General features: G+C 49.0%; 3 protein-coding genes across 3 annotated transcripts in view; 1 reads left to right on the top strand and 2 right to left on the bottom strand.

Moving 5' to 3' along the window:
• The window catches only part of CCNYL1 (cyclin Y like 1), a 33,501-nt gene extending 28,421 nt beyond the window's left edge, over nucleotides 1–5,080 (top strand). Inside the window, exons 9-10 of the mRNA XM_064660579.1 lie at nucleotides 347–509; nucleotides 3,325–5,080. Of these exons, the coding sequence (XP_064516649.1) occupies nucleotides 347–509; nucleotides 3,325–3,441 (280 nt within the window). The 3' untranslated portion in view covers nucleotides 3,442–5,080. The remainder of the gene's footprint in view (nucleotides 1–346; nucleotides 510–3,324) is intronic.
• PLEKHM3 (pleckstrin homology domain containing M3) overlaps nucleotides 1–26,258 on the bottom strand; it is a 145,902-nt gene that overhangs the window by 12,574 nt on the left and 107,070 nt on the right. The window contains exon 9 of the transcript XR_010431869.1: nucleotides 15,571–15,759. The gene's annotated coding sequence lies outside the window, so the exon portion shown is untranslated. The remainder of the gene's footprint in view (nucleotides 1–15,570; nucleotides 15,760–26,258) is intronic.
• Nucleotides 6,429–12,991, bottom strand: FZD5 (frizzled class receptor 5). The gene has a single exon (XM_064660574.1). The coding sequence runs from the start codon at nucleotides 12,891–12,893 to the stop codon at nucleotides 11,163–11,165; it is 1,731 nt and encodes a 576-aa protein (XP_064516644.1). The 5' UTR covers nucleotides 12,894–12,991; the 3' UTR covers nucleotides 6,429–11,162.

The following is a 26,258-nucleotide window of genomic DNA, read 5'->3' as shown; positions in this document are numbered from 1 at the left end:
TCCTTTCATCTGATCACTATAGTGTGGGGCCGTATGAGAGTGAGAATGGCGCATGAATTGTACAGCTGCACTAATGGAACTCCGAAGAATGAACCTCCCCAGTCAGCCGAGTGAGTGCATGACAGGGCACTACCTTCCTCTCCGAGCCGGAGGTGCCAGGACTCAAAAGCTGCACCTTGTTTTGAGCACCAGGGAATGACCTGTCTCTCAAAACTAATAATGCAGAGCTCTCGATGACTATTTCAGAGTTGCTGGTTTTAAAACAAGCTTGAGGTCTCTTCAGTGTTTTCAGCCAGCTAAAACTATCTTTTTTTTCCCTTTGTCTTCTGTCCCTTACGCCTCCTAGGAACGAGATGGAAAGACACTTCTTGGAGCTACTGCAGTTTAATATCAATGTTCCTGCCAGTGTTTACGCCAAATACTACTTTGATCTTCGCTCTCTAGCAGATGACAATAACCTGAGCTTTCTGCTGGAGCCTCTCAGTAAAGAGAGAGCACAGAAGCTGGAGGTAATGCTCTGAGAGTGGCTGAGCAGGGGACTCTGTCTGTATGTGTAGTAAGAGCATCTGTTGCTAATCATGTTAAGTGGTGGTTAGAAAAAGTAAAAAGCTTTTAGATTAGTGTATTACAGGGTAATTTAACCCCTTTATAACTACAGTTAGCATGTCTAAAACCATGCCTGGGCTAAGCTAGTATTCTGAGGAAAGGAAGGGTTTCAGAAGAGATTACAGAAGTCCCGCAGATCGCAAAATAAAATGGATATTATTTTGGGAACCATAGCTCAGCTAGGCTACTTACGATTGAAAGGATTAGTGTCATATGTAATGGATTGTCTGTCCTTCCCTAGTCACAGTCTGTATTCCAAGCACCTAGAGACAGTCACACTCAGCCCTTTCTAAATACTACCAGCTGAAGGTTTCCCACTGCATCCCACTGCACAGCTGCTTTTAGAGGGAGCACTCTTACTGCTCTCATGGTTTAATAAACCATTTGTCTCGGGACAGCTGCAGAAAAAATATGCTTCTTTTCCTAACTTGTAGAACCTCACCTTTCCAAAGAAATGTTGCTTTAAGATAAACTTTTGGAATAGCCTCTTCTTGGGAATCCTTCAGAATGCCCAGAGGAATGTAAATGCAGATAACTGGCCCTTTCTGCTCGATGGGAAAGGCTGCCCTTCTGTGAGTCCCTGCTGCCTTCTTGGTGTGAAGGCGCATTTTAAAAAACTTGAACTTTTGCAGAGTCAGTCTTCCTAGCTGATGGAGATGTCTAAGACATTTTGAAAATTACCTGGGTTCCCAGGGAAATTTTCTTGTTGGATCAATGCGACCTTTCATCTGTCCAGGTTTAATTGATGACTCTGCATGTTATTTTGTTGACCTTTCAACAAAGGCATTACCACAGGCCCTGTGTACACTGATACCATAGCCCCTTTCAGGAGGGTTGTGCTACGGTATTCTTGGCTTATATTGTTCTGTTGTCCACCCCCAATAATTCTGCCAAGTCCTAGGGTTTTTTATTTTGTCCCAGAAGTGGCTGAACTTTGGAAATAAGTGTGATCCCTCCTGGTCTTTTGGAATGATAGGTATGATATGCCTATGAATTCCTCTATTTAAAGTTAAGCAGTGCAACTCTTCTGCTTTGTCTCACCCTTGTTACTTGCACTTTAAGCTAACACTGTCACTAATTGTAAATGTGGTTGTAGGGCAGTTCATAGTCCACAGGAAATTGTTTACTGAACTGCTCAGTGCCCAGGCATAAGTGGATGATTTACAGATTGTGAGCCTGTTTTGTTTCTTCTTTCTTAGCATTTGGGGGCTTGGTATTTAAAATCAGAGTAATTTTCAGTACAGTATGGGATTTACCCTAATGTACTTACTTATGCATCTCTATAGGACATTTTGGGATTTGATTCTAAAATGTGATAAATATTTAAACCATTTGCTAAAATTTTTAATTCCACCTTTTGGTTTGAAGCACATGAGCAGTTGATAGAGCCTGTATAAAGTGGTGAATTAGTGAATTCCAGGGACTGAAAACTGATTTACACCATATGGGCAGCTGGGGCTAAATATGTCAACACAGGTTGCTTTATGATTGATGTGCCAGCATTAAAGCAGGATGGAGAGTCTGCCTGGTCTTGCAGCAGGAGCTCATGCCGCCAGTATCTCAAAGAATGCCACTCTTGAGCCAAATGCATGCCTCCAGAAGGTCGGCAGGAATAAATGTAAATAATTATTTTAAAACACACTTAGAACTTTATTCATGCTCAGAGTGCTTTTCACCTTTTGAACTTCCAGAACATAGGGCTGTGCTGAATGGGTGCTGCCTTAAAGGGAAGGTGTAGGCTTGTAGCTGATTGCAGGACTCTGAGAGTTCATCTGGTGATAGGTAGTAAATTATTAATGGAAGTAAATGTTCAGGACTGACATTCAGTTCAGCCTTTTAATACAGGTATCCTTATTAATTTGCATTGATAATGCCTGAAAGCTCCAATCAGAAATAGGCCTTGCAGGGGAGGACACCCTGTTTTTTGGACAATTGTGTTATTAGGATTTTAAATAAAAATTTGTTACTAGAATAGCTGCACCAGAATAAAGGCCTCTTGACTAGCTAGATGAGCATGACAGAGGCAAGCCAATAAATGGATGAAAAAGCAGTTTAGCAGTTAAACACTAGGATGTCCACATGTGCTAGTATTTAATTGCTGTAATAAAGTGCCATGGCTGCCCTCCCTTCTCAAACCTCTTCCAGGACATGATCGTGTGAGTGATCCTGGGAAGACCATATTGGAGTAAGGGTGTAGAGAAGGTAAAGGCAAAACAGACATCGTAGTAGAACTTCATTTCCTAGGCTCACTTTCACTGAGTGGCCAAAGGCAAGATGCCTGAGGGAGTGCAAAGACCTTTTTAGGTTGAACCTTTTTCTCATTGAAATGCCTGTGCACATACCTGTGCACTGTTGAAATAGAGGGTTTTGTGCTGCTGTGTACACCAGACCCAGCTACCAGGTGCAGTTTTCAACACAACTTCCTCAAACTTTTAAGTCTGAAATGGATCCAGGTTTTCCATTAGACAGTGAGACTAGTAAAAGAAAGGAGATAGTTATGGAAACCACTCCCCTTCTTTAGGTCTTACTTTCTGATGGCTGGGGTTCATGTTAGCATGGGGACAGACCCCTTTAATATTTTCCCTCCAAAGTAGTTCTTCGCAGCATCACTGCTGCAGAGCACCTGTGCTGTTGGTATTACAGTTGTAAAACCTCCCTTGAAATGTTTGAACTTTTCTAATGTGTACTTTTCATTTTGTCTCTAAACGTGGTATCCAGGCTATCTCCCGGCTGTGTGAAGACAAATACAAAGACTTGTCAAAAGCTGCTATGAGACGATCTTTCAGTGCTGATAACTTAGTTGGTATCCGCCGTTCTAATGCCATCCTCTCCTGAGGAGAGAGAAAAGTGCAGCACCATGAACCAGCATCCATATGAATCGGAGGAATACCACCACTCCACGCACACAAGCCAGCAGTGATGGTGTCTTCCAGCAAAAGGAGGAGAGGAAGGTAAATTAGCCAAGAGAGCCCAGAGCTTGAGGAGCATACTTGGTGCAAAAATCAAGATCTTTGTCAAACCAACTCTCTCCTCCTTCTAATGTATCCAGAGGTGCAAAAACAAACTTATCTCCTTCTCTCCCCCACAGATGTTTGCTTACTATGTAGGCCTATAGCTGTGAACTCTTGAGGTTTTTAATAATAAGTAGTTTTAAATTTTAGAATTTAAACACTAACCACATGACTATAGTTACAATGTTCTTCCCTCCTCTCCCCTGTAATCCAGAGTCTCACTGCATTTGTATTTCAGGTCAATGCAGTGTTAACAAAAACAACACAAAACATGGGACTCTTAAAGTATAAAGCCACTCTGGAGCTGAAAACAGTAGCATAGACACGTGTTGATGGTTTTTCCCTGGTTTGGCTACTAAAAGCTGCTATTATTGGTGATGTGTTCATGCCAAGAAGCTGCCCAGCAGGAAGGAATTCCAACTCTGCACCCACAACTTCACTCCAGTAGAGATTGTCAAAAGACTTTGAATGTTTTGACTGGGGGCAGAGATATGGTTTTATGTATTGTTAAAATGTATAGGGTCCATGCTGCATTTCTTGTGAATTATGGTGCTTCTCTCATTTTCTAATACTTATATTGCTCTGGAAGAGATGTAATCTGTGTATTTTTCTGAGGCATTGAATGAAAAAGTTGGTCTGGAAACATCATCACCATCCCAAACAGTGTAGCAATCCAGTGGTGAATGGCGTGTGTGCAGCACTGCTTCTCTGAGTTCTACTGCAGATCTCTTGTGCTATATACAGTGGAGTTCCTAAAGCTGATATTGTGCATCCATCTGGCTCTCCTCGGGTTTCAGTTTCCTGGGAGGGATTTACATTCATAATGAGACAATAATGAGTTTGAGAATCCTGGACTACCTAAGAAGGTAGATGAAAAAAATATTGTGTTCAATTGAGAATTATCAAAAAGCTTTCTGCAAAACCTATTTTTTTTTCCCTAAGTGAATTTTATTTTGTGCAACTGCTCTAGAGGCTTGGGGTTTGCTCTTTCTGAGACTTTGGAACAGCGCTTACTTTCAGGCTCTGAAACTGAACTCTAAACAGGATAAGTATTATTAGACTCTTCCTGTTACAAGTCTTTGTAGTATCTTCCCTTCTTGGATCCAAATAGGTTCTAGGCAGTGTGTCCTAGGAGCAGATTTCCCTCCAAATGGCATGGGTTTTGTGCACTTCCTCATACAGCCAAGGCCCAGAAACTTACACTGAGTAACAAGTCCATGTGCCTTTGGGAGTGGGGCTGTCTGAGTGCCATCCTCAGTTTGGCTGCACTCAGCTGTTAAAATGATGCATACAGCCTTTTGCAGTATGCAAATATGCCAGGCCCTGGCTCCCAAATCCATGGAACTTGGCACTTCAGGTATTGATCACTAGTTCAATTTTGAAAATAACACTACATCTTCAGGTGGTTTTCCTTTCTCATGTTTGTATTAAAAGAAAAGCTAATAAACTCTATTTTAATTAAACTTAAATGTGAACGGTGTGTTCTGTACGGGTGTTGAATTCCATTGCTCCTCATGAGTATTTGGTGCTGTGCAGCTTCTCTCAAGTAGGAAAAAAAAGAAAAAAACCCAGTGGTGTGTGTTAAGGCCCCTCCATTCCCCATATCAGCCCCTCGCCTTCCTTTTATCCCAGTGAGTCGGGAATGTCTGGGAGCAGGCAGCAGGGGTCATGTGGCAGCTGTGAGTGGCGCTGGGCAGCCGGAGGCCTGGTGGGTGCAGTCCTGCGTGGCTGCCCAGCTGTTCCCACATGGCGTTTGGGCTGCTCAAATAACCACTCACTAACAGTTTCTTTGCACTTAAATGGCCTTTAAGGAGAGCCAGTCTCTCTGGAGGCGACCTGATGTTTTTTAAGTCCTCCCTTGAAGAGCAGTAAATTGGAAGCTACAAGTGACCACCTCCTGGATTGACTTGTGACCTAATTGCTAAGGAGCTTTGCTTCCCTCAGCACTGCCAGGTGCCTTCAACTGTGTGGGATCGGTCTGGTGCACTTGGCTGTGGGCTGGTGTGCTCACTGTGAGGGGCTCAGCAGAGACTGGGGGCACTCACTTCCCTTTTTTTGCCAAATGATCTTCCTGCTGATCTGGATGTCAGGTGAATGACAACTCAAGCTGATGGCTGCTTCTGCAATATATCCTGCAGGAGACTGCTGCTCCAAATTTAATTTTGCTTTGAATCTTACCTGGCTTTAGTTTTACTGTAGCCCAGAGCACATTCTCAATGGGATTTTGATCTGTTCAGCAGACACTAAACAGGCCTGAACTACAACTCGACTTCTTAAGAGAGAAAAAGTCACAGTTCCATTTAACGTTCTGGTCCCCCTGAAAGAGTTAGATTCTGGAAAACACAACTAGTGTATTTCTTAGCTAAACAATAAAAAACAAACCATACAGCTCCCTTTCGAAGGAATGAACAGAGATAGTGTTTCAGAAGGAATTATGTTTAGGTGGTTCTGCAGGACAGTGAACTGTGGGAGGGGGTACCCTCCAACTTGCACTATTCTTAATATATTGGCAGCGCTTCTCTCAAAGAGGCAAAAGAAAAATTACCTTTGTGGTTAGAAAATTGGAATTACAGAGACTGTTACCTACCTCTGCTGCCAGGGAAGGGCAACCACCTACAGAATCAATGTACCTTGTTTTTCTTAACCCAACAGCGGAATAATATTTAATTTACATTGGGGTGACCACTGCCTGCTTTCAGTTCCAGGGCAGCACTCCCCCTCTGGCACTAAATGCTGTTTGCAGAGACAATAGCTGTGCTGTGGTCCAGCAGGAGAAACGTGAGCACTAACAAGAATAACAGGAGCAGCCATGGAGGTGTTTGTGGGCTGCATGATGCCCTTGGGCTTCAGCAGCCCTTTCCCTTTGTGTACAGGGACTGTGTATTTTGTTTCCAAGGGAATTTTATGAGAACTACTTCACCATGGGTTTGGCAATTAAGAGGACAGGCACTTGAGGGAGGGAATAAATGTCAAGACCATTGCTTCTGGATAAGAGTAGAGGCATCAAGCATAACCTGAGCAAGCAGAAGAGGACAGAAGAGCAATTGAGGCAAGAGCTTGCACAAGGGGTTGGCAGGCATGCCCGGGGCAAGGTGAACTACTGAGTTCAGAGCTCAGCACTGGACAGGCTGCAGCCCCTGTCCTGAACTCAGATTTCCCACAGCACAGTAGTGCAAGAGCATTACACAGGACTGGCATTCCATATTGTTATCTGGGAAAACTACACTTGCACCAAATAAGTTGTTTGACAACATAAAGTGAATTACAGGGTGCTGCCGAAGTGACTGTAGTGCACTCACTCACACCTACCCCCTCTCAACTGACTAGCTAGCAAAAGAGCACTTACCTGGCTGAGCATGGGCCTGTTTGTTTTAGAATTAGAGAAGTCAGGCTGCCTTCATGGACAAGGCATTTTCTAGGTGAAATAACTACTTGGGCTTCTGCTTTATAATATTAAAACCTATTTGAAAAGCCACGTGGTCCCCATGCCATCCCAGCCTGAAATTGTGCTACATTTGCACTGCTGAACCATGAGGAAGGCAGTGACTGTCTCGAGGCTGGCCTAAGTTGACCAAGTGGAACATGGAAAGCACAGGAGAGACACGGCAGCACAGACATTAGGCTGGGCTGTGTTCAATCACGCAGGTGCTCACAGGAACAGAGCCCTGCAGGTGAGTCACACGGCTCCCTACAGGAAAGGCCCTTCCCTTGCTGGGAAACCATGGCTTAAGGTAGGCGGTGCATGGCAGCGCTGCCAAACTCCTGTTTACTGGGGAGCTGAGGACACAACAGCTTCCTGGGAGGCAGCAATGACAAGGCTGCCAGCAAGGAAATGGAAGCAGGCAGCAAGTGTCCACAACATGTTGGGAAGAATCTGATGCTGAAATGGGGCATGTCCCCTCTACACCCCAAAACTGTTGCCCTTCAAGTGATAGGATTAGCCTCAACAGTGTGTTTTGCCTGCACTTGAGCACAGGGGGGGCAGATCCCTGAGGAATCAGGTGAGTCAAGCTGTGGGGCTGCTTCCAATAAGAGATCCTATCTAGTGGGACCTGGTGTGTGCCTACACACCTAACTAGATAGCAGAGTCCTGCACCATTAGTCACTGTGGAGCCAGCCTTAACCCCTTGCTCTCACTCCTAAAGTGCTCCTCCCAACAGGAGGGATTGCACAGCAGATGGCAACAAGAACACCCAAATTGGCACACAGCATCCTGCTTGGCTAAGAACTGTCATCTGCTTGGCCTGAAGAGTATCAAAGGGCACCTCTTCAGGGCCTGATCTCAGCACAGGGCGAGGGACTGATACTGTGCAAACTGCAGAACGCCAATAAAAGTTGATAGTTAACCCTCTTTTACCAGCGAGGTGTGACCTTGGCCTGTCAGGGAAAGGTGCTGTCGGCGAGGTCATGGGCACAGCCAACAGCACAGCCCCCCTGGGGATGAGCCCGGCTCAGTGCAGATCCAGGCTGGGACCTTGGTGCCATGGTGGGCCACAGCATGCCAGTGCTGAGGGCACGGGTGTGTGACATCCTCTGTGCCAAGGGCAGCCGTGCGTGGGGTTTGTGCACATGGAACATGCTATTCCTGTGCCACGCAAGTGTAGTTGCCTCACCAGTTCCCCACGATCCCCAGTAATAAGAACCCTGCACAGCCCCTGCACCACATGCCTCCCAGTCCCCCCCACAGCTAAGTTTTTAAGGTCATTAATATTCTAACAGAAGCAAAAGAAAAGAAAACAACACACACTGATTTTTTTTGTCCTCATAAATAACTAATCTTGATACTTCTCTTTGAATAAAATTTCTTCAGTTTTTCACAAAATATAGTACAGTAATTTAGACACTGAAAAGCATCAGTAACGAAAGAGGCAAAACCCGACATGTAAATTGGCTACAGCAGACAGGGCACACAGCAACAGCTCCTTCCCCACTCCTGCCACTTGTTGCTGAGAAGCCAGCAACTGGGACAAGAGTTTGTATTACCCTACCAAAGGATCAAACTGAAATGCTCTTGCATTTTTCAACAGGCAACAGTTTGTAGCTAATCTTGGATTTCTTTACACAGTCAGTTGCACTTTGGAAAAAAACAAAAACAACGAAATACCACCTTTGACATGGTTTTGTTCATTGTATTGCATGATGTGTGTTTAGCTGTATCTACAAAAGGCACTATAGAAAGAGAGGAGTCCAGCAAGGTGGACTGGAGCAGGTTGGAATCATTTAATGCCCTGGATTACAACACGAGACTATCCACAGTGTCTCTGTACCTGACCTGCCTCACTGCTGAGAACACACCTGTCCCTAACCCGTATCAAAGGTCACTACAGCTCCTGTATGTACAAGCTGGGCTATAATACAAAAATTTACAGTCTGTATCACAACATGGTGCAATTCTGCCTGCGATAAAGTACTGCAACACATTGGAGGGAGCGAGCCCTGTCGCAAGAGTGCAGATATGTGCGGCTGAACAGTCCCTGCTGTGCCTTCAGTCCCTGCACTGTTGGCTCCTCTGGCCTGGAAGCCACAGAGACACTCATGTGGTACCTTGGCAGTACCTTTATCAAGAGATGTGCCACTTGAGTGTCTCCTCACTTCTCAGGCTTTGGTTTTAAAGTGAGGTGGAAACCTTTTTGACTGAAATGGTCCAAGGGTGTTCAGAACAGCCTCAGATCCTTGCAGTCCCGTGGGAGCAAAGCCAGCAGTTGTTCTCCAGTGCTTGAGCAGCCGGGTCACAGTGCCATGCTTGAAGGAGGGCAAAAAGGATTTGAGTAATGGCTGGACGGTTACACACTACTTAGGGCAGGGAAAAAAGAAATAAGTTAAAAACGGGGTGCTTTCCCAAGTGGCCTGAAGCCAGAAGCAGCCACTTCTTGCCAGCTGTGCCTCATCCCATGTCACAGCTGGAGCCCCTTGCCCTTGCTCTGTTCGGTGACATTGACAACAGGGCCCCCCTGCCATTATTCTACTTATCGACACCCAGCTGTCACCACTGCTTCATGCCAGGCACTGGTTCTGTCAGTGCTCAGCTGCTGCCTGATCTGGGGAAGGGAAGAAGGCTTGGGAAGTTGGAAGTAAAGAAGCACAAGCGTTTAGCTAAATTTTCCCAAATTAACTGCACACTCTCAAACCTGGCACTGTTTCTGGCAGACGCACAGCTTTGAAAAAAGGAGCAAGAAGTATTGAAGCCGACTGGCTGGAAAACCCCAGCTGCTGCTCAGGAGACACAGCCTGGCTCAGACACACGCCCCGTGCAGACACTACTCTCTGCAGGGATGCAACTCCCCTTTTAGGGTTGGTTGTGCCACGCTCAGCTGCTGTGCCACATGCCACAGCCGGCAAGCTGGTAGGCAGGGCACCAGGCCTGCTCACCTTGCCCCAGGTAACCCACACAGCATGAGGGAGACATGAGAAACTCATCCCACTGCAGAGGCGAGAGGTGCGGAGCAGCACCAGCCCCTTCCCAGAGCACACGGCAGCTCAGGAGAATGCTGCTCTTGGAGCCAGAGCTGGTGCTGCCCAGGGCTCCTTGTGAGCCCTGTGCTGGGACAGCAACCTCATCACCCGCGCAGCCCCACGGCTCTCCGGGGCTGCTCCATGGGCAGTGGAGCTGCCCATCACAAGGGATGAGCAGGGAGTCGCTTCCGCGGAGCTGAGCCCCACCAGCACCAGCTCCTGCCCGGCCCTGAGCCCCTTGCATGGAGGGGAGCTGGTACATGCTTGCCCAGGGCAGAAGGGACCATGGGGGTCCCCTGGTCCCCGCCTGCACTGCAGACAGCTGGGACCCTGTCCCTGCCTGCCTTGAGGGCTGCGTGACAGATCCTCTCCACGGCCCCTTCCTCCTGCACCGCCACCACCTGTGAAGCCCCCGGCCCGCGCAGCTCCTTCCCTCCCGCTCAGCCTGAGCTGCTGCCCGGGCGGGGCCAGCGGCTGCCTCACGCCAGGGGCCCTCAGCCCTCTCCTCTGCAGTACACAGCTTTGCCTGGGGGCTCCGGGGGTCCTGGGGGCACCACTCTGGGGGCCCAGGGAGACAGCCCCCCTGCCGGCTCTCCCCAACCCCCTCACACCCTCCAGGCTCTGGTGAGCGGCTCAGTGCCAGTGCCAGCACCACCTGGGGTCAGGGGCCACCATCCACCCTGCCTGCTGCAGCTCTGCCCCTCAGCCTGGCACCAGCAAGACCTGCCCAGAGGCTTGTCGTGGGATACAAATTAATGCTCGAGGGATACCTGCCACCAGACTGGCCCACAGGCAGCAGCACCCCAGGACCCTAGCCAGGGTGTTGGACTCCCAAATGGAGTGTACATGGCAGTGCCAGGCTCCAGGCGTCCCTGTCCCTCTGCCCCCACATCACTGGCAGCACCTCTCCCTGCCCTGCCTGGGGCCGCAGCTGCTCCGTGACCCGTGGGCGCACACACTTGGTCCCAGGCAGCACTGCCACAGTGGAGCCGAGGGTGCCAGGGCTGGCCCAGCTCTCACTCCCTCTCCTGTGGCCCAGGGTCTTTGCAACCCTCTCCTCCCTGTGGCTGGGGTCACTGAGGCTCCCTCCGGTCACACATGGGACAGTGGGACCTGCTTGTGGTAGGAGGCCATGCTGGGCAGCACCGTCCTGCCCGCCAGCGCCGGGCTGGCCTCACCATACACAGAGGCGCCCACAGGCTTTCTAGCCCGGCAGCACCGGGCAGTGAAGCGCCTCCAGGACTCGAGTGTCTTCCCAGACCAGATCCAAACACCGGAGGTGATGCCCACCACAAGGCACATGAAGTACTTGAGCATGAAGACGGCATAGTCAGGCTTGGGGCGGTGAGGGTCCCCTGGGCAGGAGCAGTTCTGCGCCTGCTCCCACGCCTCCCGGTTGTGCTGCTCGTAGATGTAACAGGCGATGACGATGGTGGCGGGCACAGTGTAGAGCACGGTGAAGATGCCGATGCGGATCATCAGCTTCTCCAGCTTGTCAGTTTTGGTGCCGCCCTGCTTGATCACACTGCGGATGCGGAAGAGTGAGACAAAACCAGCCAGCAGGAAGAGGCTGCCAGTGAAGAGATAAACCACTAGTGGTGCCAACACAAAGCCCCGCAGGTTCTCCAGGCTCTGGTTGCCCACATAGCAAACCCCAGCCACCGGGTCACCATCCACGGAGCTGAGTGCCAGTACAGCAATGGATTTGGCGCTGGGGATGAGCCAGGCAGCCAGGTGGAAGTACTGTGAGTAGCCAGCAATGGCCTCATTGCCCCACTTCATGCCAGCTGCCAGGAACCAGGTGAGGGACAGGATGACCCACCAGATGGAGCTGGCCATGCCGAAAAAGTAGAGGAGAAGGAAAACCACGGTGCAGAGAGCAGGGCCCGTGGTCTCATAATGGATGTGGTGGTGCTCCGGGTTGCAAGCCACGTTGGCATGCCCTGCCACCAGACGCACGATGTAGCCCACAGAGACGAAGAGGTAGCAAGCAGAGAGAAAGATGATGGGGCGCTCAGGGTACTTGAAGCGCTCCATGTCAATAAGGAAGGTGGCCACAGTGGTAGAGGTGGAGAGGAAGCAGAGGATGGACCAGAGGCCGATCCAGAAGGTGGCGAAGGTCTTCTCATCCTGGGTAAAGTAGGGCTGGTAGCAGGGGATGGCACAGTTCAGTACCTTCCCAGTCCTGATGCGGTTGTACAGCGGATGGGACTCCTTGGAGATGGGGATCAGGGGCGCTTTGCACTTGCAAGTCTGACCACAGTCCAGCCCCGAGGGCCGCTGCCCATCGAGCGGTGTCAGGTTTTTGGCCACATCCTTGGCAGGGCGCGTGGGCTTCCCGAAGAAAGGTGGCAGGGTGGTGGCTTCCGTGTGGTTGTATCCCATGCAGAGCACCTCGGAGTCCCCCAGAACAGGCAGGCTGTCGCAGCTCATCCTCTCGGGCCAGGCGAAGCCGTACTGCTGCATGATGGGCGAGCAGCCGGCCTTGGCCCGCTCGCAGACGGAGCGGCAGGGAGGCAGCGGCTTGGTGTAGTCGGACAGGCAGATGGGGGTGTACATGCTGCAGAGGAAGAAGCGCAGGTCCGGGGAGCACTGGATCTCCACCAGCGGCCAGAACTGGTGCACCTCCAGCCCGGCCTCGTCCTGCGTGTCGTGGTTGAACTGGTTGGGCATGTAGGTGAGGTTGTAGCCGATGCCCTTGCACATTGGCACCGTGATCTCCTGGCACACCAGCGCCTTGGAGGCGGCGCGCCCCGCCGCCGGCAGCCCCAGCAGCAGCGGCAGCCCCAGCAGCAGCGGCACCGGCAGCCGCCGGCCGCCCATCGCCGCCGCGCGTCCTACCGCCGCCGCATGTCCGGGCACCTGCCGCCGCCGCGCCGGGAGCGGGGCCCCGCCGGGAGCGGGACCGGCACCGCCGCCGCCACCGCCGCCACCTGCGCTCTGGGGCGGGCGGGCGCCCCCGCGCCGCGCCGCGCCCGCGCCCCGCCCTCGGGAACGCCCCGGGAACGCCCCCGCCGCTGGCCCCGCCCCGCCGGGGCTCCCCGGGGCCGCCCCCGCCCGGGGCACCGAGTGCGGGGGCGGCGGAACGGGGCGTCCCGCCGGGACACTGCTCTGCCCCGGCCCCCCCGCCCCGCCTGCTGGGCGCGTCCCCCCGTCACCCCCCGCCGGCGCTCGGAGTCTCCCGGCGGCCCGGGAGCGGGCGGCGAAGTGAGAAGGTGGCGGTGCTGCCAAACCGCGACCGCTCCGCCCCCGGCTCCGAGTCTGTGCAGGGATGCCAAACTGCTTCCCCTCTTGTCCGCCGGGCCCCTCCCGTGGCCTGGGACCCCCTGCCCGCCCCAGCGGCTTCGCTGGGCGCGAAGAGCCCAGCGGGCCGCGGCGGGAGGAGGAGGGCAGGCGGTGCCTGCGGTGCCGCTGCCTCTTCGCCCCCTCCTCCTCGGGCCCTTCAGCCCCTCTCCGCGGGAGGGGGCCGGGGCCTCGCCCCTCCACAACGGGATTGGGACGAACGGGGGCAAAGCCTGGGCGGCGGAAGGGAAGGGTGCAGAGGTCCTGCCTGCGTTTGCTTTGCTCCGGCAATGGTACATCAAGCCGGGTACAAGTGGGGCACGGCAGCATCTACCGCCGATGCCTCCCGCCGCTGCCCGCTCCCAGCTGCCCGGCGGGGCAGCGCTCCCAGCTCCCGGAAAGCTGAGCCTCGGCGGGAAGAGAAACTGTCCCTGCCCGGCTGCAGCAGCTGTGCTGCCACATTCCTGGCCGGGACTCCGGTCGCCCGCCGCTCAGCCTCAGAGCCGCGTTCCCAGCCCCTTCCTTCCCTCTCAGGCGGCGGCAGGCGCTGGGGCGCAGCGCGACCGAACGCCGAGACCGCGCCAAGGCAGAGGTCCCTGCCCGGCGCCCTGGGGACCGCGGACTCCTGCCAGGACCACCGCGGTGGTCACGCTCAGCTGCCTGACACTAAGGAATTCCAATCCTCCAATCCATGCATTCGCAAACACCTAAATGACCACCCTGGTTTTCAGCGGCTTCCCCTGAAAGCCCTGAAGCCCACGGCATGTTCAGGGCACACAGGAGAACAGACCTATTTCAGAAGCCAGACTGGGGGGTCACAGGCTGCAGCTGCTGTGGCAAAGCCCGTTTTCTGGCCAAGGCAGAAGGCTGCTCCCAAGCCCTTGCACAGGAGCTCCTCACTCCTCCTCAGTGGATGTGGATGGAAGGACAATGTGGACCAAAAGTACTTCACATCCAGCACTTGATGTACTAGTCAAGACATACCCACAGTACATCACAGACACAGACAGCTCACATTTGAATGCTGAGGAACACCAACACCCAATATCTCACACATCCAAAATACCCCTAACTGCATCCAGAGCCCACAAAGCAAAGATTCAAAACATGACTTAGCTCCTGCCTTCCTCCCAGAGGTAAATCTGGCTTGCCTGTTGCTCTGCGGCCAGTGGGTGATGTAGATATGGACAGAGCACTGACAGTATGGTATGCTGCTACCATACACCAGTCCTCAGGGATTTTAAGGCCATCCCTGAAATCCTTTGTGTCCACACATCCACCCATCCTAGGCATGCATATGATTTGGCACTGTTAACCTTGATGCTTAAAAACGTTAAAAAAAAATATCTCAAATTTAGAGCTTTACACGCTAAGCTTTACATGTAATAAAGCTATACATAAGAGAATTACAAGTCACATGTTCCTTTGGAAGACAGTGGCATATCCATGTAGCAGGAATCATAACTTTTAATCCTCCCCAACAATGAGTTTCTGCGAACTAGCAGCCCAGCAGAAAGCAATCACAGACAGTTTCATTATGGCTTTCAGTTGATTATCCAAATTATAGCTGAGAGCAAAGGGCAGCCTTTTTATTATCATCATTGCTGTACAATTAGAAAATGCTGATGAAGCTCCACAAGAGCAGAAATTCACTTTTTTGATGGCATTTTTCATTTTTATAAGCGTTCCCTTGGGCAATATCTTGGTTCGATTTGACACACAATGGGGAACAGGTACATAGGTGGGAAGGGAGAAGATGAGAAGAGGAAAATGGGGCAGCTCTTCATTTCAGTTAATCTATCAGCTCCTGAAGCCTGGTTCAGGTTTTGCCACTCCTCCAGATGTATCTAATTCTTAGAGCCTGGCTGTAAATAATGCTGTATTTGCTACACTGGGGACACATAAAATCCAATTAAGAGCCAGGTAGACATCTGTTGGCTTGCTCTGTGCTTCTGTTTCCTTTTTGTTTTTTATGAATACGTAGCAGAGCAACCAGAACAGGATTAAATACGGTGTAAGCGCAAGTACAGTTGATAGGCTTGTTACTCATCTCTTCAGTACAGTATGAGAATACAGTGCATTCAGCACTATTAGTGACAGAAGCTGTGTCTGCACAAAATTTAATGTGCCAAACGCTGGACACAAGAAAAAAAAAGTGTTTCCTGCCCCTAAGAAAATGCTTTTGTGGTTAAAAAACTCTTAAATTATTAGAAATCACTTTACCTTTAAATCCATGTGCAGAAGTGTCCATGAAGCTCCACCATACTAGACAGGTCTGCTTGGGAGTTCAGCTAATCCCTGATCCTGGCTCCAGCCCAGAGGATACGGGCAAGGGCTGACAATAGGTGTGTCCTTGCAGATATACCTTCCACCTGTTGAGGCATTTTCAGCTGGGATGCAGTGGTTCCTGGTAGAAGCAGAAAGTAAAAAGGTGATAAATATTTCTGTATTTGGTTCTTTCACTGCTGATTGTCAGCATATACTGTTTACCTGGACAAACTGCCTTTGTGAAGGATACCATGACTTTTAAAAGACTTTAGAAAAGGACTGAGTTTCCTTTGTAAAGACTGGCTGTTGCCCTTGCCCTTGTTAGAGGACTCAGCAGACTTTTTCAAAGAGCTTTTCACCTCAGGCTCTGGGCAAGACAAAGCCAGAGAGCATTGATCTAACTCTTGGCTTTGCCAGTACCAAAGCAGGGCAGGAACCTCCTGCCCCTCTTGTTATAGGACCAGCACACTACCCTAGCCCTCGACCCTTTCTGCTTGAAGCAGCAAATCCCAGTTCTGTCTGCACTGCTGATAAGTCTCCAGCTCCCAGGAAGGGAGCGGTGGGGGCCCAGCGCAGGTAACTCTGATCTCCTGATGCTGGTGGGCAGCCTGCCAGTCACCCCAGCTGGAGGTTGTGCTACCTCAGGCACTGCCCAAATTAGTAGTGACCCCTGATAACAAACTGCTTGAGTGAAGGGGTGCTGGGGACCACAAGGTGGTTTGCAGCAGCACAAGACTGTGCCTTACTACCTGTCACGAGTGCAGGGACAGACAGCCATCACGTTTGGCATCATGAAGTAGCCCCCAGCCAGCTCCAGCACAGCAGACCCACTGTGTACTGGTACAAAAGGAGATCAGTGTTTCCCCCACATGGAGGACAGAGCTGCACCAAGACAGTGTGCTTCTGCTTCCACCCATGGCAAGTGTTTGCCTTCCCACCTGAGAGTTGCAGGGCTGCAGGCTGCCCGTGCTGCAAACCCCAGCACCAACACTGACCTCGTGAAACAGGACCTGGAGGGGAGGGGTCCTAAATAAGAGACCAAGCTTCTTACTGACACACAGGAAGGAGGGACCCAGCAGGCAGGGAGACAGAGGGGCTCTTAGCTCTTTGTGAGCAGGCAGGGCAAAGTGAGAATCACTACAGGCATTTGCAGAGAGACCCTGGCACCCAAATCCTACCGAAGTGCAACAGCAGCAGGGGCAAACATTTTCTCATGTGCCCAGATGATTTAAAGGCTGGGGACAGGAATTCAGATTTAAATCATTTGAATGCTTTTCACCATGTTGAAATTCCCTTGAAAATCCTAGCTTACATCAATACAATTTGGTTTTATATTTACCTGTACAATTACACACCTTAACATACTGCAGGAAAACAAAGCCATGCCAAACTCTAGTCATATCCAAATTGCTACATGGAACTAGACAACTTCTGAGTGAATTAATCCAAAACAGTGACACAGACTTTAGCAACACCTGACACAAGTGCTGCAGTTTGTAAAGCGCTACCAGAAGTTCAGGTAAGACCAAAGTAAAATCAGGAAGAGTGTCTACATTTAAAACTAATCTTGCCAGACTCATCAGTTATTACTTAATGATATTTGTACATATAAGTGTACATAAAATGTACATAATTAGTTTTTTTTGGTGTCCCCAGGCACTGGGACCCCTTTCCATGAGGTACGATCGATATACCGAAAGGATGTTCCTGTCCTGAGGTGCCACTACCACAGCATGCAAAGGCAGGATCAGGGCCCTGGCCCAAAGGTGCAGGAGGGTTGTGGGGAGATGAGGACAGGTTTCTGCCATGCCACAGCCATGGCTGATCTTCAAATCTCCTTGCTGTGATTCACACAATGCTGAGAAAATGAGAAGGCAGTGAAATTCCTCACATTTTATTTTCTGGGGGGGTATAGCGCAGCCTGAAATGTCTGAAACATTTCAGATGTGTAGTTTTTTAAACACATCACATTATGCTTTTTCTTTGCTTTTTCTTTTCTTTTTTTTTTTTTTTCTCCACAGGCTCTTGAAAAGAAAACAGTCCCCATAGTGAAGTTGACATGATAAATTAGTATGGCCCTGGCAAAGCCCTCACTCTTCATTGGGCAAATACTTATTTATGGACTTTCAAATTGTGGCTTATGTAACAACAGGGTGAGTGACTTTCAAAAAACCTCTGCCATGTATTGACCTGATAGAGCCTAATGGGTCCTTCAGAGCAATTAGGATTTATTGTGTTAGCGTCTATTGTGTATAGAGACCATTTTAAAAACATGTGTTATTTACCCAGAAAGCAGTAATGACTGTTTAAATACAGTTTAGATTGTTTCTGAAGCTCTTGCTGCTCTATACATTGCAAAGAAGTTACTCCAAGCATTGTTCAGAGCTAAATACTTTGCTCCACTGGGATTTCCAAGCAGGGTAACTGTATGCACATATATTTGTATGCTTGTAGCTGTAAGTGAAACGAGTTCTCTGTAAAGCTACAAAATGAGTAGCCTCAAAGCATGGAATCTGAGATTTTTTTCTTGCCACTCTAGTGGTATGAGCAGCTCAGGCCTTTTCCTAGCTGAGAGAGCAGGGCATTTCCCATGAATCCCACAAGTTTTGCCCTTTCTGATCTGAACTCCAGCAAACCTTAACAGCCAGGAAGCTGTGGTTTGCCCCATGGCACATCTAACCCTCTACGTGCACTGAAGTGGGACCATCACCACATCTCTGTAACCTCCTGGGGGCCAGCATGCAAAAACACAGGTGTTGGCTTCTGAAGACTGGTGCAGACTTGAGAAGCCTAACCCCTGGCCAGGCTCCTGACTTCACCAGCTCTGACTCTGACCTCATGACTAAAACAAAACTCCAACTCATATATGTGAGCTATCAAGTGCCTCTGTGAAATAATAATAATATAGACTAATTACTCCTTGATTTATCTTCAGACCAATGCTGTTTTGATCTACACTACCTCTCAATAGGTATTTCTTTTTTCTGCCCTTTTCCTGCACTCTCCTTTGCTGTGAGAGACCTTCAGGGTGAAACTGCTGAAAGCAGTTCAGCTTTGGCAAAATGCTTTCCCCACCCTGCTTCAGGTCACAACCTCTCAAAGCTTGTTTGTATTTGCTTGTTTTACACCAAAATTAAAATATTATCTGTTACAGTTGCATTACTTTATTGCCAGAGACAGAAGTACTACGCAGTTTTCCATTCCAGCAAAAAGACAGACAGTTTAGAGGAACCTCTGGCTGAAAAGGCTGTGGCAAATATATCAAAGTTAGGATGCAAGTTTGTAATGGCCAACGTGCAAAATCCTCTGGAGAACAGAGTCAAGCTGCCTGGATTGAAACTGGCTGAAACTCGCAATTTCTGTTTTGTGGAATATCTGAACATTAAAAAACAAAAATTAAAAAAAAAAAAATTAAAAAAAAAATTAAAAAATACACCAATTTGTTCCAAACAGGCAAGCTGCCCATACTTCTGAGAAATCCTGCAGCATCACAAAGAGCTAGGAGGTTTCTTGTCACAAAGTGTGCAAGTCCTAGAAGCCCCCTGCACAGGGAGGCCGTGGGAGCACAGGATGGGGGAGGTTCCGGGACATGGAAATCCTGGGGTGTCAGGATCTTGCTGGGAAGCCGGTTAGAATTCAGCCAGGAATCTGCCGGGTGAGCATTTGTTCCTTAGGTCCTGCCTGGCTTTCAGGGAAAGCTGGTCAGTCAAAACAGAAATGTTTCCAAGAAAGTTTCTGTCTCTGCTGAACTGGCACTTTACGAAGAAACTACTCTCAGTTTGAACATCTGCAGTTATGAGTGGTCTCTCCTGGCCTTAAAATTGTATGAATTGGTGCAAAACATATGATAACAATTGTCGTTGTTAAAAGCAACTTCAGTCTATGTTGAGAATAGTTCAAGTTCAGTCTGGCCTTTCCTGAAAATACAGAGCTTCATATAATCAAAACAGGTTTCAAACACATAAGCCCGTTTGACTGCATTTCTTTGCTAACCTCTCAAGATGCTGTGATCAAGATTTTTCAGATGCAGTGACTCTGGAGTCTCTTGAGGCAACCTTAAGGGATCTTTATTTCCAGAAACTGGACTCCTTTACAACATGCCACATTGCTCACTCAAGATAGAAGCAATTAAAAACCACACATTTGAAACTTTATCCTGTATGTGTACTTAGCTACAGTACCCTAGAAGGAGAACGCTCATATACAATACACACAACCTGTGTTTTCATGTTTCCATGAACCAGAAAGTATCAAAGCCATAGACCTCCTGAAACAATGTCCTCTCCCTGACCTTTTAGGCATTCTTGCTAAGATCAGGCACTTCAGATTTTCCCTATCTGCTTTTGACATCCTTGAAGTGCTTGACATAGGGCTGGAGGAATACTTGGAGCTAAGATTTAGCGAGTCATGTCATTCACATGAAATGAACCAAATTATGTTGAAATACATATTTAAATCCCTGCATAATCAACATTTATTGGACACAAATAAAAAGAGCCAGAAACAGATGAAAAGGCAATTAGCACTAGCTGGAACTACACACATTTTGATTACTTCCTTCTGCAAGTCATTAATGGGATAATGTAATACACAGGTCAAAGTGATTTTGGACAGGATGTTGTTAGCAACATTCACATTCAGGTATTAGTTAGATGTGAAGAATTAACACATACAAGTGACCCTTATGTGCTCTAGTGGAACAGAAACAGGGAGCAGTGTCTGCAGCAGGGGCCAGAATGGTCTTTTTCCAGCTCAAGACTGAGGGGTTGATTTCCCAGTTCTCCGTGACCATAAGGGCAGGGAGTAGTGTCACAGAATTGGAGTGCATCAAGAGATTTGCTGGGCAAAAGAAGGAATCCGTCCTCTAAATCCTGTACTGCACTGCCATGTGCAGCAACCTCAAGGACACAATGACATTACCCTGCTTGAGATATGTCCCGGTGATGCAAGAAAGTGCTTCAAATATTCCAAAAGTGAGTTGCCAAAAATATTTGATGACCAGGTTGTGAAGTCCTCTTACAGGCCCTTTTAACCAAACTCATACAATCAAACTGATCTTTGTATAAGCAACAAGCTGACAAAAAAGTGGTGCAACTGCTGCAAAGATGGGGTTCACACAGGCCAGCATCTTCATTATGGCACGAAAACAGTGGAGTAGCTTGGTTCAGCTTTTTGCTCAGAGAAGCCTGTCCAGCTGCAGGAGAATTCATGCTGCATGTACTTCCCTTATGCTGGTGAATTTAACTGTTCCACTATTTGGGACAAAGGAGCAGCTGAGTCCTTCTCCAGGCCTCCCACAGACTGGCACTGCTAGACCCCCAGCCATTACACTGTCACAAGGCAGACAGGATTCCACTGCGTGCACTGAGAGAAACTACTGTGCAAGCTTCCACCTGTGCCAGGTGCTGAATGTACCTGCAGTACAAACTGCTTTTGGGCTGAGCAGCCAAGGAACACAAAAAGCAGGAGAAAGTATAGGTAATTCTCCTTGCTTTTGCAGACAGAAAAGTTCTGTGATTTGCCCTTATGGTCACAGAGAGATGGGAAGTCAACCACTCAGTCCTGAGCTGGAAAAAGACCATTCTGGCTCCGGCTGCAGACACTGCTCCCTGTTTCTGTTCCGCTAGAGCACGAGACTGACAGTCTCTGGCACTATGCTACAGGAATGCAAGGCTGCGGGCACCTTCAATCAGGGCCAAACTGATTGTCTTGGCAACAACACTTCCTTCTGATAGACAGGCAGTTTGGAGGGGAACAAGGCAGATTCCTTAACTGGGCTAGCCAGGCTGCATCCAGACAGGACTAAACATCCCTCTTTGGAGGAGGAAGGGAGAATGCAAGGTGAGAAGACAGAGTAATTCTTTCAGCTGAGACTCTGCCAGGGGTGTTGCTAATTAGCAGAGAGAGGATGTGTTGTGGTTGGTGAGAGACAGACACGTTCTGTGTTGCGAGACAGTGCCTTCAACCAGCTCTGTCTGTGAGACACATACACTGAGAGCTCCCTGATCGTGTTTGTATTGCAGGAGCCATCCCAGCAACACCAGCTGAGTCCTTGATGCCCGCTGTGCTGCCCACAGCCTCATGTGAAACCCGTGATGGGATTCTGGACAGACAAAAAGTCTTGGTTGTGAATCTTATTTTCACTGTTCTAATACAAGCAAACCTATTTTGTATAGACATACAGAGTGACTGTGGCTTCCAGGTCATGAAAAAAGACTAGTACTGCAGCAGCATTTGCATTTCCTAAGCTTGCTCAGGTATCTAAATGATAGGAGACTGTTGTAGCTAACAAAGGAAACAAGGAAGTATTTTCAGTCTCTACCAGAAGCGAGGTCGTGGTCCAGAACTCAATGTGTGCGTGTGTATGTATCTCATGTGCTGCAATTTGGAAACATTTCCAGCTGAGACTACTAAATTTGGCCAGTTGGTGTCTGCTCTAATTTATATTGAGCTGAATCTGCAAGAGCCTAGTTTAAATTTCTGGGATTCTGTGTGGTTTGCTCGAGATGAGCATCTGTTCCAACATCCCTGTATTCAAGGATAGCTGAAAAGCACATCCATTATCTGAGAAGAACCAACAAACTAAGGATCAGGCCCTGCAGCTTTCTTCCACAGATTTTATTTAGATTCCCTGACAACATAAAAGGAATGATTCTTAATTTTGTGTCTCTGTGTACTTTCCATTTTGGCTAAGATGCCCTGAATTTCTCCTCAATATTAAAGAATGTTTACGTGAGGTCAAACCTGACTTATGGCTCTTTTAACTTTGTATATTCCCAAGACATGTCTGACTCTGTTGGGCACACAGGCTCCTGAATAAACGTAGTATGGGCAGTTCAGGAGATGATCTGAGATTGATAATAACAAGTTGATCTCTACAGAAGTAGAGATTAAACATATTCAGCTGCACACTAATGCAGCTACCCAAGACAATCCCAAGGTGTGCTGGGCCAAAATGGGCTTTAAGAACTTCTGTGTATATCAACGAAGGCCTTAGCCTGACTGAGAGCTTGCATAGATACAAGGGGAGAGAGGTGGAAGCAAGTGTTGTTTGCACTGTGCAGACTTTTGCGGAGAAGGGTGGGCAAGGTTTGGTCTTCAGCCTGAGCAGATTCCTCACCATTACTAAGCTGACAGTTGCAGATGATTATTTTATGAGCAAAGAGGGAAACAGAAGCAAAAGAGAACAACAGCAGTGACCTCCAAGTCTCTGCTGGGGGAAGAGGGACAGACCACAGACAAACACAGCCCAGCCTCAAGGTATGTCGTGCCAGGCTGCAAAAAGGGACAGGGCTGCTTTAAAGGTCCTTGACATGGGCGCGGTGCTGACTCCAAAACCATACCCCTGCCCTGGCTGCAAAGTACCTCCTGTAATTGGCTACGAGCTTTAGAGAATGAAATCCAATTTACCTGCCACAAAGAAAAGCTAGATGAGGCCTCCCCAGAGCCGGTGGGTAAAGGAGGGCTGCCAGTTCCCACTCCCGAGCTGCTCCCCTCCCAGCCAGACCGGAGGGAAGGGGGAAGGGGCAGCAATGGCAGTAAGTGCAGGAACAATTCACTGGAGAGCCACGGTGCTCTTTGCAGTTTGCCCACTAATTACTATTAAGCCCTGGTTCCTCTTTGTGTTCCAAGGGGCGGCTTCAATGTGGCACTGCTTCTTGGGCCTTTCATGCGGCTGGGCTAACCCCTGAATAGCAGGCTCACCCCCCTCGCTGCCTCTCTCTCCCTCTTTATTTCCCCCTTTTGCTTTTCTGATAGTATTTTCTGTCCATGTTGTGTAAGGCCCTAAATGAATCTTGACTGCCCCTACAGCCGACTGGAGACGCACAAAAGCGGCCCATTCCAGTGGCCACAGCGCCATTGTGTGCCCTAACAATGCACTAATTGGCGGTGACAATTGTGCGGCTGGGGAAGAAGAGGGGGCCGGGGGGCGAAGGGGGGGGGCTGGAGGTGGAACACGGGACATGGGTCCTTTCCAATCACTGAGGCGGGTCAATAAAAAAAAGAGAAGCGTGAGGAGCGAGAAACACGCTCTGCTCCGCGTTTCTCCTGCCTGCACGTCCCTGCCAGTCCCAAGCAGTTTGCTCCAAGGACCCCGGAAATTCCTACAGAGAAGGGTAAAGCGAATAATTTTAAATGCGTGGGTCTGCAGAGAAAGAGATGTGAAAACTAGAAGGGTCATCTCAATCTCCCAGGCTTTCTCACCATCCCAGAGGCTGAAGAGCTGATGTGATGAGGACGCCACTGAGATATTAATGGGAAAAGATCACACAAAAAGCCAAGAAGATGCTGGTGCTGCAGCATTCTGCTCTGGGTACACGTGGGAGAGGAGAGAGTGCTCACCTCTTACTGAATGGAGCTCAGCATACCCTTGTTTTGCACGAGGACAGTGGGATGCAAGGACAGGGTGTCCTGCAGCACTGCAGGGGTAGGTGGTGGCCCTGTGGAGTAGGAGCCTGTGGTGCCGTTGGGAGCAGGGGAATTAACTTGGCCCACATCTCCAGCAATAGTGAATCGGAGGAACTGGAGGAATGAAAGGAAAAACAAGGTGCCATGGGACTGAGATGTTTATTGCCACTGTGACACCTCCCAGTAGGGCCCAACCCAGTCTCACACTGAAATTCGGCAGGAGTGAGCTCACAGACTCTGAGAGCTGCCCCAGTATTAAGTTAACCCTGGCGTTTTGAGTCTGATGTACCTGACAAGTGAGGGACAGATTTCAACTTTATTCATTAGCTTTTAAGATAAAATCTGTGACAGAAAATGGCATGGACAATGCTTTTGAGAAAGAAGCATGGAAGGCTCATCCAGTTGCCTAGGCTCTAAATTAATTCAGACAGTTAACAGACATGGGGTCAGATGCTGAAGTGCTCAACACCTACCATGCATTTTCCAAACAGCTCCCTCAGCTCCCTCAGAGAACAGTGTGTTCAGCAGGTGTGGAGCACTCTGGTTCCTGACAGGGAAAGCAAGGCAACCCAGACTAGCAGCAATAGACAGGTTTATGAAGGGCTTTGAAATGTCCCTTCTCACAGAGATACTTCTCTTATTTGAAGATGACTGATTTTTGAGATGCATTGTCCAGAGCAGGGTCAGGAAGCAAGAATTCTCCTACCCCTTGCAGGACAGATGTGGGACTGCTATGATGGGGAACACTTTTGCTAAATGCCTTGATGAAAAAGAATTACCTCCTGCATTTGGAAGGAAGTGGGAAAACACTTTTCCATACAGTGGCATCTAACCAGGGAACAACTACATAGGAACCACCTCTATTGGAAGACCAATACTTTTCCGCAAGACTAACAAGTCCCATATATTGGCATGGCTTGGAGAAGAAACCTTGCCCTAACCTCATGAAAAGCAGAGATAAAGAGCAGGGAGGACAAACCGGAGACCCAGGGACAGGCAGGCACAGTGCCTGAATCTAAACTCCCTGTTGCTCTGACTGAGAATGGCATTTCAGTTTGGTCCAGTACATATAAACACTGAGCTCAGCTGAGAAGTCTGGTCCTGCAGCCAGAATGTGGAGGGGAAGCCTACTGTGAGCCCAGTATGAGAAGCAGACCTGCAACAGCCTAGAGCTGGCAGTCTGCAGTCCAGGGTATGCTGTGTAGAAACTGGACTCTTGCCCTTTTCACCTCATGGCCACACTAAGCACAGTATTTTTCTTAATGTAATCTCTCAGATTTCATGGGTCCTTGTCAGCATTTCTGTGGAACAGCAGAGGACATCCCTGCTGCTGGGAAGAACCCCCACCTCTCTCCACTCATTGCAAGGTGGACTTATCAGCTGTGTTAGGCTCCTATAATGTGGTGGTGGCGATATCCTCCCTGAGACAAAATCACTAGTTACCTGCTTTCAACATAGGAAATGTGCTTCTGCTTGCCCTCCCCTAGCAGGCCTCCACACAACTCCCGCCGACAGCTATGGAAACATTCCCATGGATTACCACGGATGTTGGAGGAGGGCCTTATATAGTGAGACTTCTCCACCTCCCCTTTGCCCTAAGCCCTTCACAGAAGTACTTTATTGTTTTATGACAGCGCAGTAACACTTGACATAAATCTCTAAGCACAGCTAACAATGTCAATATTGTGTAAATACCTACAGTAGAGACCTGTATTTTATTACGTTTTCGCCCTCTTTTACCTGTTATCACCCAGGGTTAACTCTGTGCTAGATGCACGTGTATTTCACAAGGAATCTGCCAATTTTATAGACTGCCACAGCTTATGTCTCTGAACACTGAGATCCCACCTCTGGTTCTTTCACAAACTGCAGCTTTCATTGGAGTCAACAGAGCTTGGATCTGCTTAAAGGATTGATCGCATTGTCTATTAAATCAGAGACAAGTGCTCCTCAGAAGTGCAGAGTCCAACCCAGAGCAGGACATTTTGCAATATGTACACAACAAACAATATTCACCAGTGTCACAGGCAACTGTGTGCCAATGTCTGATGACAGAATGGTGCTGTTTTCCATCCTATCCTTGCTCCCATGAGAGTCTGTACCCCCTGCTCTTAGAAATCAGTGGGATCACTTACAGGTGAAGGTACAAGTCAGTGGAGAGACATTCCTCATGTTTCATAACTTAGTTGCTGCACTTCAGGTATTTGCCTGCAGTGTCAGTCAGAAATG

Source organism: Pseudopipra pipra, chromosome 7 (assembly GCF_036250125.1).
Source record: "Pseudopipra pipra isolate bDixPip1 chromosome 7, bDixPip1.hap1, whole genome shotgun sequence".
NCBI lineage: Eukaryota > Metazoa > Chordata > Aves > Passeriformes > Pipridae > Pseudopipra > Pseudopipra pipra.
Note: the sequence above shows the minus strand (reverse complement) of the source record. Positions and strands in the feature narration are given on the sequence as shown.